The sequence below is a fragment of the Panthera onca genome, chromosome C1, assembly GCF_046562875.1.
Source record: "Panthera onca isolate mPanOnc1 chromosome C1, mPanOnc1 haplotype 2, whole genome shotgun sequence".
Classification (NCBI taxonomy): Eukaryota; Metazoa; Chordata; class Mammalia; order Carnivora; family Felidae; genus Panthera; species Panthera onca.
The window spans coordinates 177,195,297-177,207,715 of record NC_138346.1 but is presented as its reverse complement, the minus strand read 5'-3'; the positions used below and the strand labels follow the sequence as shown (position 1 = coordinate 177,207,715).

The window sequence follows — 12,419 nt, the reverse complement described above, 5'->3', positions numbered from 1 at the left end:
GCCTGGAGGTGGCTGAGTCGGGACAGAACACAACCTGTCCAAGTCCAGGGCCTGGTGTCCAGCCTGGGCCAGGGGACTCAGGTTTAAGCAGGGTCAGGGGTGTCCCCAAGTGGGGACCTCCACCTCACCAACTTGTGACGTACCCCCGGTCCTACTGACGGAGGAGTGGCGGGGTCGATGGGTCCTGATCAGTGAGGGGCTCACGCCCTGCATGGACGCCTGCCCCTGCAGGAGTGAGTGGGGCAGGGTGCTTCAAGGAGGAGCTTCCTCCTCTTATCTCTGTCCTCGGAGCAAGTCCATGAGGGCACCACGGGGGCTGCTGGGGGCCTTTGGTCCCCACCAGCTTGTCCCCACCTCCAGATTGAGAACAGCAAAGCTGAAGGAGGTTCTGGTCTGAGGTCAGCTGCTTCTCAACTCTCTGTAGGCCTCCCAAGCTTCCTGAGGCTCACACACAGCCAAGATGAAAAGGACCTCACAGTCAGAGGAGTCTGTGCTCAGAGAACACTAATGCTCTTGGGTGGCATTTCCTTGGAGACGAGGAGTGAAGGAACCGGGGACCTGGGCCCCGCTGCTGACCTTCTGTATGACTGAGGCAGTGGTTTCCCCTCTCTGAGCTTTAGATCCCAGCTGGACAGGCTGCTCTGACCTTCTGTGTCCCTGGGCTGGAAGGACAGTTGGTCGCCACCAGTTTGGTGGGGAACTATTGGCTGTGGCTGAGGGGAATGTGGCCCAGTCCCCTGGCTTGTTGGAGCAGCAGGAAAAGACAAAAACAAAACCAGGACCTCAGGTAGTCCAGGGGCTGGCTCTCTTTGACCAACATGGATCTGTGGATTTTGCCCAGGCTTTGCACTCACTGCTCCTTCAGCCTGGACACGACGCCCCATTCCTGACGCTCTAGGAGTCCTCAGGTGTCCCCCTGTAGAAGACTCCATACACCTCCATACGCCTCACCCGACCTGCAGACTCCTAAATCACCTGTCCCCTCAGACCGCCTTTAGCCTGCACTTGGTAATGGCCTAGCACTTAACCTGCCCCACTTAACGCATTCAGTCCCGGAAGACCTGTGAGTTGGAATCATCAGCCCTCCTTTGCCACAGAAGGAAGAAGGTGCAGAGAAGTTAGGTCACACAGCAGGTGGGAGGCCCTGCTCCAAGCCCCAGTGTCCCCAGCCTCTCAGGGCCAGGGCAGCGACCTCCTGCAGGGACTGGGGGAAGCCGTTATTTCTGAGAACGCCTTCCTCCTCAGGATCTGAGGTCCTGGAGGGAGGCCTGCTCTCAGATTCAGTGCGCTGAGAAGCAAAAGCCAGTCACTACCAAGAAGTATGCGGTAAACCCTCTTTGGGCCTCAGTTTCCCTCCCTGTAGAGTGAGAGCGAGGAGGCATGGGTTCAGGTCTCCTAGAGCCCTCTCCGACCGGGACTGAGGTTTGGTGGCTCTGGGAGGAGTCCGTCTGGGCTCTCAAGCCCGCTCCAGTGGGGCAGCGGGGCGGGACGGCTGCGAGGACAGCCAGCTCCCCATGGTGGCCACCCTTGCCCGGCGCTCCCCGCGGCCTAGAAACCCTAACCCCTCCCTCCCCGGTCGCGCTGTCGCTTTAAGGTCGGGCGGGGCAGGCGGCCGCCGAGGCGCGGCACCTGGAGCTCCCAGAGCGGCCACCCGGAGTCTCTGGCCTGACCGACGGCACGCGGCACGCGAGGACCGGGATCGCAGGGGAGGTGGGGCGGCCGGTGCACCCCCAGCTCGAGCCCGAGTCAGGGGTGGAGGACGAAGCCCAGCCCGCACACGCCTGGCGCCCCAGAGCGCCCCTGCAGCTCGCAGAGCCCCTGCAGGGATCACAGCCCCCCCGGGGCAGGCACGCGTGGGGTGCGGCCTGCTGGGCACCTCGCTGCACCGCGTAGGGGGTGGCGGGAGCGCGTGGGACACACGGCGACTGCGGGCGGGGGGGGGGGGGTGTGCATTCGGATACCCTTGGACCAGACGGAGAGCCCGACCTTGGGGCTTTCGGGGGAATGCGGAAAACCGGGCTAGGGGACCTTCAACAGGGCTGCTCCCTAACTCCAGGCGCCTCCTGAAAACCCGAGGGACAGCCATCCCCAGGATTGCACCTCCCTCTGGTCCCTGCGCCTAGACCACGCCTGACCACCTGCCGCCTGATGGCTTCATCTGAGGTGGGTATAAGCTTCCTCCTCTCCTTCCTTCCCGAGCATTTCAGCGCCTCCTAATGCTGACCCCGCCTGGACCCCCTCTCTTCACCTTGACTTCGGTGGCTTGGCGGTGCAGAGTGGACACCCAGGTCCTCTTCCTGTGTTCTAACTGGCCGGGTGGCCTTGAGCATGGCAGTCAGGGCCTTAGTTTACCCAGAAGTTGATTGGGATGGTTTGGACCACTTCCTGTTCAGATGGCTTAGCTCTTCCGGAAGGGTGGCACTTGGAGTTCCCTTGTTGGTTGCACAGACAGTGTAATGGTGCCCATTTTACAGAGGAGGGAGCTGAGGCACGGAGAAGCTAGATAAATTGCACAGTGTCAGAGTCAGGGTCCATCCTTGTCCAGCTCTGTATCACCGTGCTTCATTACAGCTTGCTGTCTTGCCGCCTCGTCTTACCACTTGCTCTTCCCTGAGAGGCAGAATTTGAGCTCAGAGATGCTGAGCAGTTTCAAGGTCACAGGGCTCATGGAATGGCCGCAGTTAGAGGGAGCGATAAATCGGAGGCAGGGATAGGCCTCCTCTGGCTGGTGGGAGGTGGGGCTGTCAGCAGCAGGTGGGCCTCTGGGAGGAGGTGGTGTTTGGACTGGGTCTTGAAGGGGGGGATGTGAAATGAGGGCCCTGGGTGGGGACAGACGACTCCCCAGGACAAGGTCCCCAGGTCCCCAGCATTGGGTTCAAATTTGGCACTGACCCCAGGCAAGCTGTCACCCTCCAAGCTCCATGAGGCTGTTGCAAGGATTCAGTCGGGGGCACCGATAAAGCGCGGGGTGGTGCCCAGCCCGTGTAAATGCCCAGCACACTTCTGCTGCCTCCATCATCATGTACGTAGGGCAAGGGAGAGATGGAAAGGGGACGTTTCACATGCAGGTCATGTTCATCCTGAGGGGCGGAAGCAATGATGATTCATATGTTGCATTTTGATTCACTTCTGGGGTCCTCTCTTTTTCTCACCACGAGCAACTATTGCTTTTATAGAAGTCTAAGGGCATCTGAAGTTGCCCTGTGCAGAAGCAAGTTCTTCAAGGGTTGAGAAGCAAAGCAATTTCTGGCTTTGGGCAGAGTCCTCCACCTTTCTGGGCTAGGTCTCCTCATTTGCAAAGCAGGAATTTTCTTGCCCTGCCCTACCCACCCCCCTCGGTTGTGGGGAGTGTGAAGAGGGGCCTTGGTATACAGTTATGATCAGTTATGAACTGTTACTGATCTGCTGTGGGTTTTAAGTGGGTTTTCCAAGCTGTTTGCTGCAGCTCTCCCTCTCGACAGCCTCTCGTAGCTGTCTAACTTTGGAGAGGGAGGAGTCGGGTTCATCTCCTCCCCCCACAATAATGGAGACAGGAGGCACTTGCCCCACAGACCGATTCACAGGAAGAGAACGGCAGGTGATTTACGGATGACATTTTTCTACACGCTGCTGGCGGTCTGGGGGCTCAGAAAGATTTGGGGTCCACTCTTAGAACACCCCTGCTACATGTATACATTCTCTCTCATAGGTACACATGTACACACACGTGTATGTGTTTTTAAATGTTTGCTTATTTTTGAGAGAGAGAGAGAGACACACAGACAGACCCAGAACGGGGGAGGGGCAGAGAGAGAGGGAGACACAGAATCCGAAGAAGGCTCCAGGCTGTTGGCACAGAGCCCTACCCGGGGCTCGAACCCATGAACTGCAAGATCATGGCCTGAGCCAAAGTTGGATGCTTAACTGACTGAGCCGCCCAGGCGCGCCCCTCCCCCCCCCCCCCCCCCCCCCCCCCGCCAACGCACGTGTGTTTTTAAACAGAATTGACGACATGCCCTTTTGAAGTCTAAAGCTTCACCTGCTGTATCTTGAACATGATGCCCCTCAGCTCTCCTAGGAGCTAGCAGCTACACAGCAGGGCATTGTTTGCGTGCAGCATATTTGGCCGGGTAAGCCCTCATTTGGAAGGCATTCCTGATCCCTGAAGTCTCAGGTCTGTGAGTTCCCCAGCCCCCTGCTTCACTGACTCAGATTTTGGAAAAGGACGGTGTCTCTAACTTCTCCTAGCTGCCTGCTAAAGAACCTGACCTTTGTAAGGGTAAGGAAACAGGCCCGGAGCGGCTGGTAAGCTTACCCCAGAACTGCAGAATGGGGACCAAGGCCAGGTCTCCACTCCGTGGCTGGCTGTTGCAGTTGCCGACCTCCTGTGTCGCCTCCCTTGTCCTGGCCCCTCCCAGCTGTAAGGGAGGCTGTTCATATAACAAGTGTTTGCCCAGTAACGCCTTCCCTCACTTAAGAGAATTTCTTCAACAAATGTTCATTGAGCAGCTACTATGTGCTAGGCACTGGGGGATACAGCAGTGAATGGGGCCAATATGGGCCTGTCCTCAGTGTGCTCACTGGCTGGTGGGGAGGACAAGCAAAGGAGAGGCTGAGCACAGTCAGAGAAGTGCTGTGATGCAAGAAGGCCCGGGCACTTGGTGTTGAAGTGAAGGCTTCTTGGGTGAGGACCAATCTGAGACTTGAGGGGAGATAATGGCAAGTTATCAGACAGAGGGAACAGCATGTACAATGGCCTAGAGATTGGCTTTGGGGACAACGTGGACGTGGGTTTCAGCCTCTTCCTGTCTGTATGCTCTCGGGCCAGTTTTCCTCCCAGTTTGCGTTTTTCCTGTGCATTTTTTCTTTGTCCGATTGACATGCTACCCTATGCGTAATTTGGCATACAAAGCTGAAAAAAGAGGGGCGCCCGCGTGGCTCAGTCGCCTGAGCATCTGACTGTTTTTTCCGCTCAGGTCATGCTCCCAGGGTCATGGGATCAAGTCCTGCTTCCAGCTCGTGCCGAGTGTGGAGCCTGCTTAAGAGTCTCTCTCTCTCTCAAAAAAAAAAAAAAAAAAAAACTGAAAGAAGGTAGATATACACGTCTCCCCTGTTGTTAAACATTTGTACTGAGCTTGTTTTTTCAGACGAGTTGTTGGCATCCCATCTAGAGGGTACACCATGGTTTATTCACCAGTTGCCTATAGTTGGACGTTTAGACTTTTTCCAAATTAGGACCATTATCCATAAGGCCATGGTGAACACCTTTTTGCACAAAGGTGCCTCAGGTCGTGCATTTCAACTCGGGACTTCACTCTCGCTCCTTTACCCGCCCTGGGTTTCGGTGCCTTCCTCTGTCAAATTCGACCTCTTGGGATTGTGACCAGGGGAGGTGAGGCAATGCAGAACCAGCAGGTCTCGACCCTGAAGGCCTGCTGGACTCAACAGGTGTTCACTCTCTTCCCTCCCAGCCTGTAGTAGACGGGGTGGGGGTGGGGTGCGGAGTCATACCCACCAGGCTGATGGGGCCTAGGAGGCCCGGAGAGGCCCAGAGTGAACATAGCCACCCTTACTGAGCTCCTGGGCCCCAGGCATGGTGCTAGGTAACTTGAGACACATTCTCTGTGGCCTTCGAAACGGCCCTGCGAAGTCGGGAGTGTCATCTCCGTTTAACAGATGAGGAAACCGAGGCACAGAGGAGTCAAATGGCCTCTCCAAGGTTACACCGTGACCTCAGACAGGGGAGGCAGTACCTCAGCAGGCCTGTCTCATGGCCCATTACCTCCTGTCTCCCCTTCTCTGTGTTCAGACGTGTGACGTGAGCCGAGCGGCCTCCACGCTCCATTACTGCATGACGGTCAGCGGCACGGTGCTTCTGGTAGCTGGGACGCTCTGCTTTGCTTGGTGGAGTGAAGGAGAAGCAGGTGCTCAGCCCGGCCAGCCGGCCCCTCCCACGGGGCATCCGGTGCCTCAGGCCCCCAGTCCCCTGCTCAGGTCCGTCAGCTTCTTCTGCTGCGGTGCAGGCGGCCTGCTACTACTCTTCGGCTTGCTGTGGTCCATCAAGGCCAGCACCCGGGGGCCTCCCCGATGGGACCCATATCACCTCTCCAGAGACCTGTACTACCTCACTGTGGAGCCCTCGGAGAAGGAGAGCTACAGGTCAGCAGGGCAGGGTGGAGGTGATGGGCGGGAGTGGTGGATAAAGCACTGTCATCAGCAGAGTCCTGGAGGGGTTTCAAGCCCTTTGACAGACTTTGACAAACCAGGCTAGTTAGAGCTGTCAGAGAGGGATGGACACGGTCCTGTAGAGACATGGAGAAATCCAGGAAGGCTTCGTGGAGGAGGTGGCAATTGAGCTCAGCATGGTCCATACAGGGCAGAGTAGCAGAGGGGTTAAGAGCCCAGGCCCAGGGGTAAACCTCCTGGAATCCTCTCCTGGTTCTATCACTAACTAGCAAGTAGGGCTTCAAGTAGATTGTACAACCCTACTGAGCCTCAACTTCCTTATCTGAAATAAGACAGGAATAAGAATAGCACAATAATAGCAAATACCTGCACTTACCATCTGTGGGACACTGTTCTAAGTGCTTTTCATATATTTACTCATTTTGTTTTCCCAGCAGCTCTCTGAAGTAGGGACTGTTATTAACTCCATCTATAGATGAGGAGCCCAAAGTGCCAAGACATTAACTAACTTGCCCAAGGACACCCAGCTAACGTGTGTGTGAGTCGGGACTTGAACTGAGTCTGCACCCTCACTGCTCCCTAGCTCAGGGGACGTGGGGGAAATCCAATGAGATGATGTCTGTGTAGAACGTAGCCCAGCGCCTGGCACACAGTAGGTGCACAGGAAGTGTCAGCTGTTCCTGAAGTGGATAATGTAGAGACATGGTTGGGACAGGCCGAAGAGCATGTGCAAAGGCTCCGGGGTGGGTTGGGGGTGGAGACAAAATCTTGCATTAAGACCGTATTTCTCAACCTTTTTAAAAATTATCTCTCCCTCTAAGGAGCCTTTTAGGCATTTTTTTTCAATGTTTTTTTATTTATTTGTTTGTTTTGAGAGAGAGAGTGCGCGAGCGAGCCGGGGAGAGGCAAAGAGGGAGGGAGAGAGAGAATCCCAAGCAGGCTCCAGGCCCCGTGCTGTCAGTGCAGAGCCCGACGCGGGGCTGGAACCCACGAACTGTGAGATCATGACCTAAGCCAAGATCAGGAGTCTGACCCTTAACTGACTGAGCCACCCAGGCGCCCTGGCATTTTTTTCTTAATCCCACACCCCCTCCGTGAAATTTTCATACCACAGATATATTGCATATTTGTCTGCTCTGTATGTATCTCTGTATTATATACATCTACAGAGCATCACCAAGATACCAAGAGCTCTTTTTTTTTTTTTTTTTTTTTTTTTTTTTTTTTTTACCTGGGGGAGAAAATGATGCATTATGTGTGCCCTTGTTATATATGTATTCATTCAGTCAAGCATGGGCTGTGCCTCCATATTGGGCAGCCCGCATGCATCCCCAGTCTTGTCTGCCTGCAAGGTAAGAATTTCTGTTGCCGTTTATGGAAGAAGAAGGTGAAGGTTACACAGCTAAAAAGTGGCAGAGCCCGCTGGCTGCAAAGCTTGTGTGTGTTAGGGGCTAAGTCAGACACTAGCGAGCTGGTCTGGGACCTGGACACCCTTCTTCCCTTAGGGAGAGGGAAAAACAGTATTGTGAGTTAAAGAATGTAACAAATTCTTCCTGCAACTGGCCTGCGATTCCCTGGGGTCAGAGACAATAGAGTATTCACCAGGGGCCATTTGGTACAATGGTCTGGCCTTGGTTTGACCCAACTGTTAGAGAGGGAAGGGCAGGGCCTCCAGCCAATCCCCTCACGTCTCAGATGAGAAGCCCGGGTCTCAGAGAGACCAATGACCTACCTGGTCACACAGCGAGGTGGTGGGTGAGTGGAGGGGAACCAGGCCACGCCTCAGGGTGCTGCAAATGTAACCTGTCCCTGCTCGCCCTCCTAGCCTGGCCGGACTGCTGGGGGCGGATGTTGTCTGTACACACAGCCGTGTTGACTCAACGGGGTCTGGGCCACAGTAGCATCTGTCAGGTGGGACCAGTTGGATTTCATTCCCAGCAGGGCTGCGGAAGAAGCCTGCTCGGGCCGGTGCTCATGGCCCATCAGGTTCTGAGACCCAAGTCTTAGGTTCAGAACTAGGATGGCTGGATGTCGGGGAGGCTGCTTCTGTTCATGCCCCTTTCTTGTCCCCGAAAGCTGACACAGCCCAGCCTTGCTGCTGGTGAGCCCCGCATCTGGCCCCGCTGGTGGCTGGACAGGAGGCCTCCCAGGGCCCCTGTCCTCAGTGAGTATAGCAGAAAAAGCACGGGTCGGGGCGCCTGGGTGGCTCAGTCGGTTAAGCGTCCGACTTCGGCTCAGGTCATGATCTCGCGGTTCGTGAGCTCGAGCCCCGCGTCGGGCTCTGTGCTGATGGCTCAGAGCCTGGAGCCTGTTTCGGATTCTGTGTCTCCCTCTCTCTCTGACCCTCCCCCGTTCATGCTCTGTCTCTCTCTGTTTCAAAAATAAATAAACGTTAAAAAAAAAATTTAAAAGAAAAAGCACGGGTCTATTCAGACGTGAGGGTGTCAGCGTCAGCTCTTTTCTAAGCTGTGCGCCCTTGAGCGTGTTACTTAGACTCTCCGAACCATACCTAATTCTTCATCTGTCATGTGGCCGTGCCAGAACTTTCTCCTGAGATTGCTGTTAGGCTCAGATGAGGTGATAGATGGGGAAGTGTATGCCTGGCAAAGTTCGTGCACACTTTAGCTTTGTGGCTGCGTATGACTATGCCTTACAGCTTGCAGTGCACTCTAGTGCCCGCTGCCTGATTTGAGTCTCAACGGCTTGGGAGTTAAGTGTTAGGATTAGGCCTGTTTCACAGAGGATGACGCTAAGGTGTGGGGAGATTCAGGGCTGGGATGGGAAGAAGGGCGATAGGTGCCGTTGGCTTGAGCTTGGCAATTAGGACTGGGGGCTCTGCTGCTTGGTTGATGCTTGGCCTTTACTCATCTGTGCTGTGGCTGAGAGCCGAGCCCCCAGGGTAGTCCTGAACACGTTTAGGGAGTTTACACGTTGGGCAAATAGTATTCCGTCCTTGTCCCTTTCCTTTTCCCGACTGTGGTTGCCTGACTCAGCTGAAGGGTGGCAGAGCTGAGGCCAGGCCCAGGCCTCCTGCCCCTCCGGGGCCAGCCTCAGCCTCCCCTGGAGCTTGCTGGCCTGGGGACCAGAGCGGCGGGCCCACCCCACACCCCTGCAGGGCGCCGTATCCAGAATATACCACCCGTGTGTGTGTGTGTGTGTGTGCGTGTGTGTGATATGGCAGCTCTGCATGGGGCCTCCTGTTCCCCCAGTTCCCAGCCTCTGGACCATAGGAACAGGACTTGGGGCTGGCTGGGCCAGCAGGTGGCACGAGGGCCACTCCACGTCTGCCCTCTAAGCAAACTTCCTGCTGTGGGGTGAGCTTCCCTGGCATCTGTGCCCTGCCCTGCCAGCTGTTGCCTGCTGGGGTGGTCCCAGGCATACCCCAAATCTGTCTGGCATCTCCAGGGCTTGGGGAACCAGGGAGTGGCAGGGGTGTGGCTGGGGCGGGTGGTGGGGAGGGAGACATAGGGCTCTGGAAGCTGTATTACCTGCATTTTTCCGAGTGCTGTCAAAGCTTTTTCCATTTTCCCCTCCCCTGAATCTATAAAATGGGAATTCTCATCCCCATTTTACAGATGAGGAGAAGGAGGCTCAGAGGGGCCATGTGAACAAGGCACAGCACGAGACAGTGGAGTCTAGCCTGCTTGCCTCCAGAAGCAATATTCTTTGCCTGCCCTCACGTGCAAAGGATGCTGGGAGCTGAGGGGAGAATGAGACCCCTTATCAGCTCCCTCAGTAGCAGGGCTCCCGGGCTGCCTTCCAGAGGAGGAGGGTCTGTGGGAGAGATGTGTCACAGCACCGGATGGGGAGCCCAGATCTGGCTCCTGGCCGGTGCCCTCTATCAGATTGGCATGCAGGCTGGGGGTTAACCCTGAGCTCCCCACCAGCCTACTCCATGACTCCGTCTATGACTGGAAAAGCAAGCCTGCCTCCCCAGTGGGTCACATTGATGGCTGCGGTTGGCTCAGGCTGAGAAGACATGCTGTCCAGAGAAGGGCCATGTCCCCGGCGGGAGGTGGATGCTCAAGTGAGGGGTGACAGCAGGTACCCAGCACTGCCCCGTACCAGCCCCTGGAGTGAAGTTCCCTCCACTACCTCCTCCGACCCCCCTGGGGCCAGCCTCCTGCCATCAGCCCCTCCCCTGTCTACACCAGCAGAACCCATGGTATGCATTGAACTGCTTCCCCACCAGCTCCAGACTGATAACTTTGGGCAAGCGACAGCCTGTATGGCACTTACCGTGCGGGTGATCTATGATAACTTTTGTCCCCCACACCCCTTCCTCACAGAGACTTTTGAGATTTTGTTATCAGCTCCTGTTCATGGAACATGTGCTAAGTGCCCCTTCCCCTGTATTATCTCAATTAATCTTCATAAAGTCCTGGGAGGTAGGTGCCCTTGCTGTCCTCATTGTATAGATGGGGAAACTGAGGCTCAGATTAATGGAGTTACTGACCCATGATCTACCACCAAGAATGTGGCAGAGCAGAGAGTTGAACTAGCCACAGCCCAGGCTCATAACCAGCCCTTCAGCCACTTGGTGCGAGAAGCAACCTTCAAGGTCACTTGGTCAGCTCCTGTATCTGGCAGGATCATCCCCAAAGGGGAATCAGCTCAGACGTGGGATCAATGACACTCCTGTCCCCTGGGGTCCTGGGAAGGGAAAGAAGCACCACCTCCCCAGAGGTGACCCGCCAGGGTTCTGAGAGGACTGAGGGCCAGCCTCGTTCCCATCAGGATTGAGGCTAGAATACAGGTAACCTGTTTTTTGAATCTAACCTGTGGGGGCCGGTCACAGAAGCCACAGAGGACCTGGTCTGTGCCTCAAGTCCCTTCGGGGTCATTCATTTGTTGGAGGTAGGGCAAGTCACAGGAAAGCCAGGCTGTTTAGAGATGGATGTGGTTGACCTGGTAGGTAGTGAGCTCTGCATCTCTGGAGGTATGCAAGTGGAAGTAATCACTTCGCAGACTTGCCATATTGGGGCCTCAAGCATCCAGATGGGCAGGAGAATCGATGTCTCCCATCCTGCCTGGAGTATCTGCAACTCCGGATCTTGTAAGGGATTATTACAATAAGCTAGAAGTCTTTCTGCCGATGAGCCATCCTTCTTTCAACAAACATCCCCAGGCACCTGCCCTCAGCCCATGGTTGCTCAAAGTCCATCCTTGCCCTGAGGGACAACCTAGGGGACCTGGTAGGGTCAATGCAGTATCGGGGAAGAGCCCTCTGGGAGCCCAGAGCAGGGAGCGAGAGCTTTGTGCGGAGAGGGGGGACCAGTCAAGAAAGCTTCCCAGAAGAGCCTCAAAGGACAAGTGGGGATGGGCCAGCAGGGAGGGGGCGGGGGAGGATGGACCTTCCCGGCAGAGAGAACTGAGGAGTTGCAGCGAGCGAGCGCGTGTGGGGAACTCACAGGATGAGGCGGGCAGAGTGGGAGGGCTGCGGTTGGCAGAGCTGACTCATGCCAAGCTCTGAGTGTGTACCTGGGGCCCACAACGGGTTTGGACGGGGCGTGAAGTCTTCCCCAGCCCCAGCCTCCCTTGCTCTTTCCCTGGCGTGCAGTACCTTTGCCCTTGCCCCTGCTACAGCCTCTCTTCTTCTGTCCCGCAGGATCCCAAAGGTGGTTGGCATCCCCACTTATGAGGAGGCCGTGGGCTGGCCACTTGCCGAGGGCCCCCCGACGCCACCTGCCGAGGGGCCCCCGACACCCCCTGCGTACCCCGCGGAAGAAAGCCCGAAGGACTGTGCCTCCGGGGATGCCCTGCGTGGGACCCAGCCCCCCTTGCCACCGCCCAGCTACGAGAGCATCATCAGTGCTGTCAACGGCCTCTCTGGAGAGACAGTCCCCGCCACCGCGTGCTCCTGCCCAGGCCCGGCTCAGACGACAATGGGGGGAGGCACACTCCAAAGCTGGAGACAGATGAGCTTCTAGTGCATAATACAGTGCCTGGTACCCAGGAGGCGCCCAGCAAATGTTTGTTGCTGAATGCTGTTTTATCGACCTACGGCTGTGTAACAAACGGCTTAAAATAAATCCATTTTATTCTCTCTCGCGACCCCGTGGGTTGTCTGGGCCCAGCTGGGTGGTTTTTCTGCTGCACACGATGCTGGTGGGGCTGCAAGTCATGGGGGGGGACCCAGCCAGAATGTCAGAGATGGCTCATTCAGATAGCTAGCAGCCGGGAGATTTTGACGTGCAGATGAGAAAGTGGGGGCCCTCGGGCCACACACTGAGTTTGTGATCAGAAGAATGTGG

At 56.2% G+C, this 12,419-nt stretch overlaps 1 protein-coding gene across 3 annotated transcripts; it reads left to right on the top strand.

The window, feature by feature from the left end:
• The first annotated feature begins 1,609 nt into the window (after nucleotides 1–1,609).
• TMEM61 (transmembrane protein 61) lies at nucleotides 1,610–12,219 on the top strand. Of its 3 annotated transcripts, none has more exons than XM_060624030.3 (4): nucleotides 1,610–1,710; nucleotides 2,057–2,163; nucleotides 5,789–6,138; nucleotides 11,774–12,219. In XM_060624030.3, the coding sequence occupies exons 2-4, from the start codon at nucleotides 2,149–2,151 to the stop codon at nucleotides 12,093–12,095; spliced, it is 687 nt and encodes a 228-aa protein (XP_060480013.1). In that variant the 5' UTR covers nucleotides 1,610–1,710; nucleotides 2,057–2,148; the 3' UTR covers nucleotides 12,096–12,219. The 3 variants fall into 3 exon arrangements, with proteins under 3 accessions (XP_060480013.1, XP_060480012.1, XP_081652550.1); XM_060624029.3 differs by having other exon boundaries at nucleotides 1,610–1,858; XM_081796424.1 differs by lacking the exon at nucleotides 1,610–1,710 and having other exon boundaries at nucleotides 1,880–2,163.
• Nucleotides 12,220–12,419: the final 200 nt, after the last annotated feature.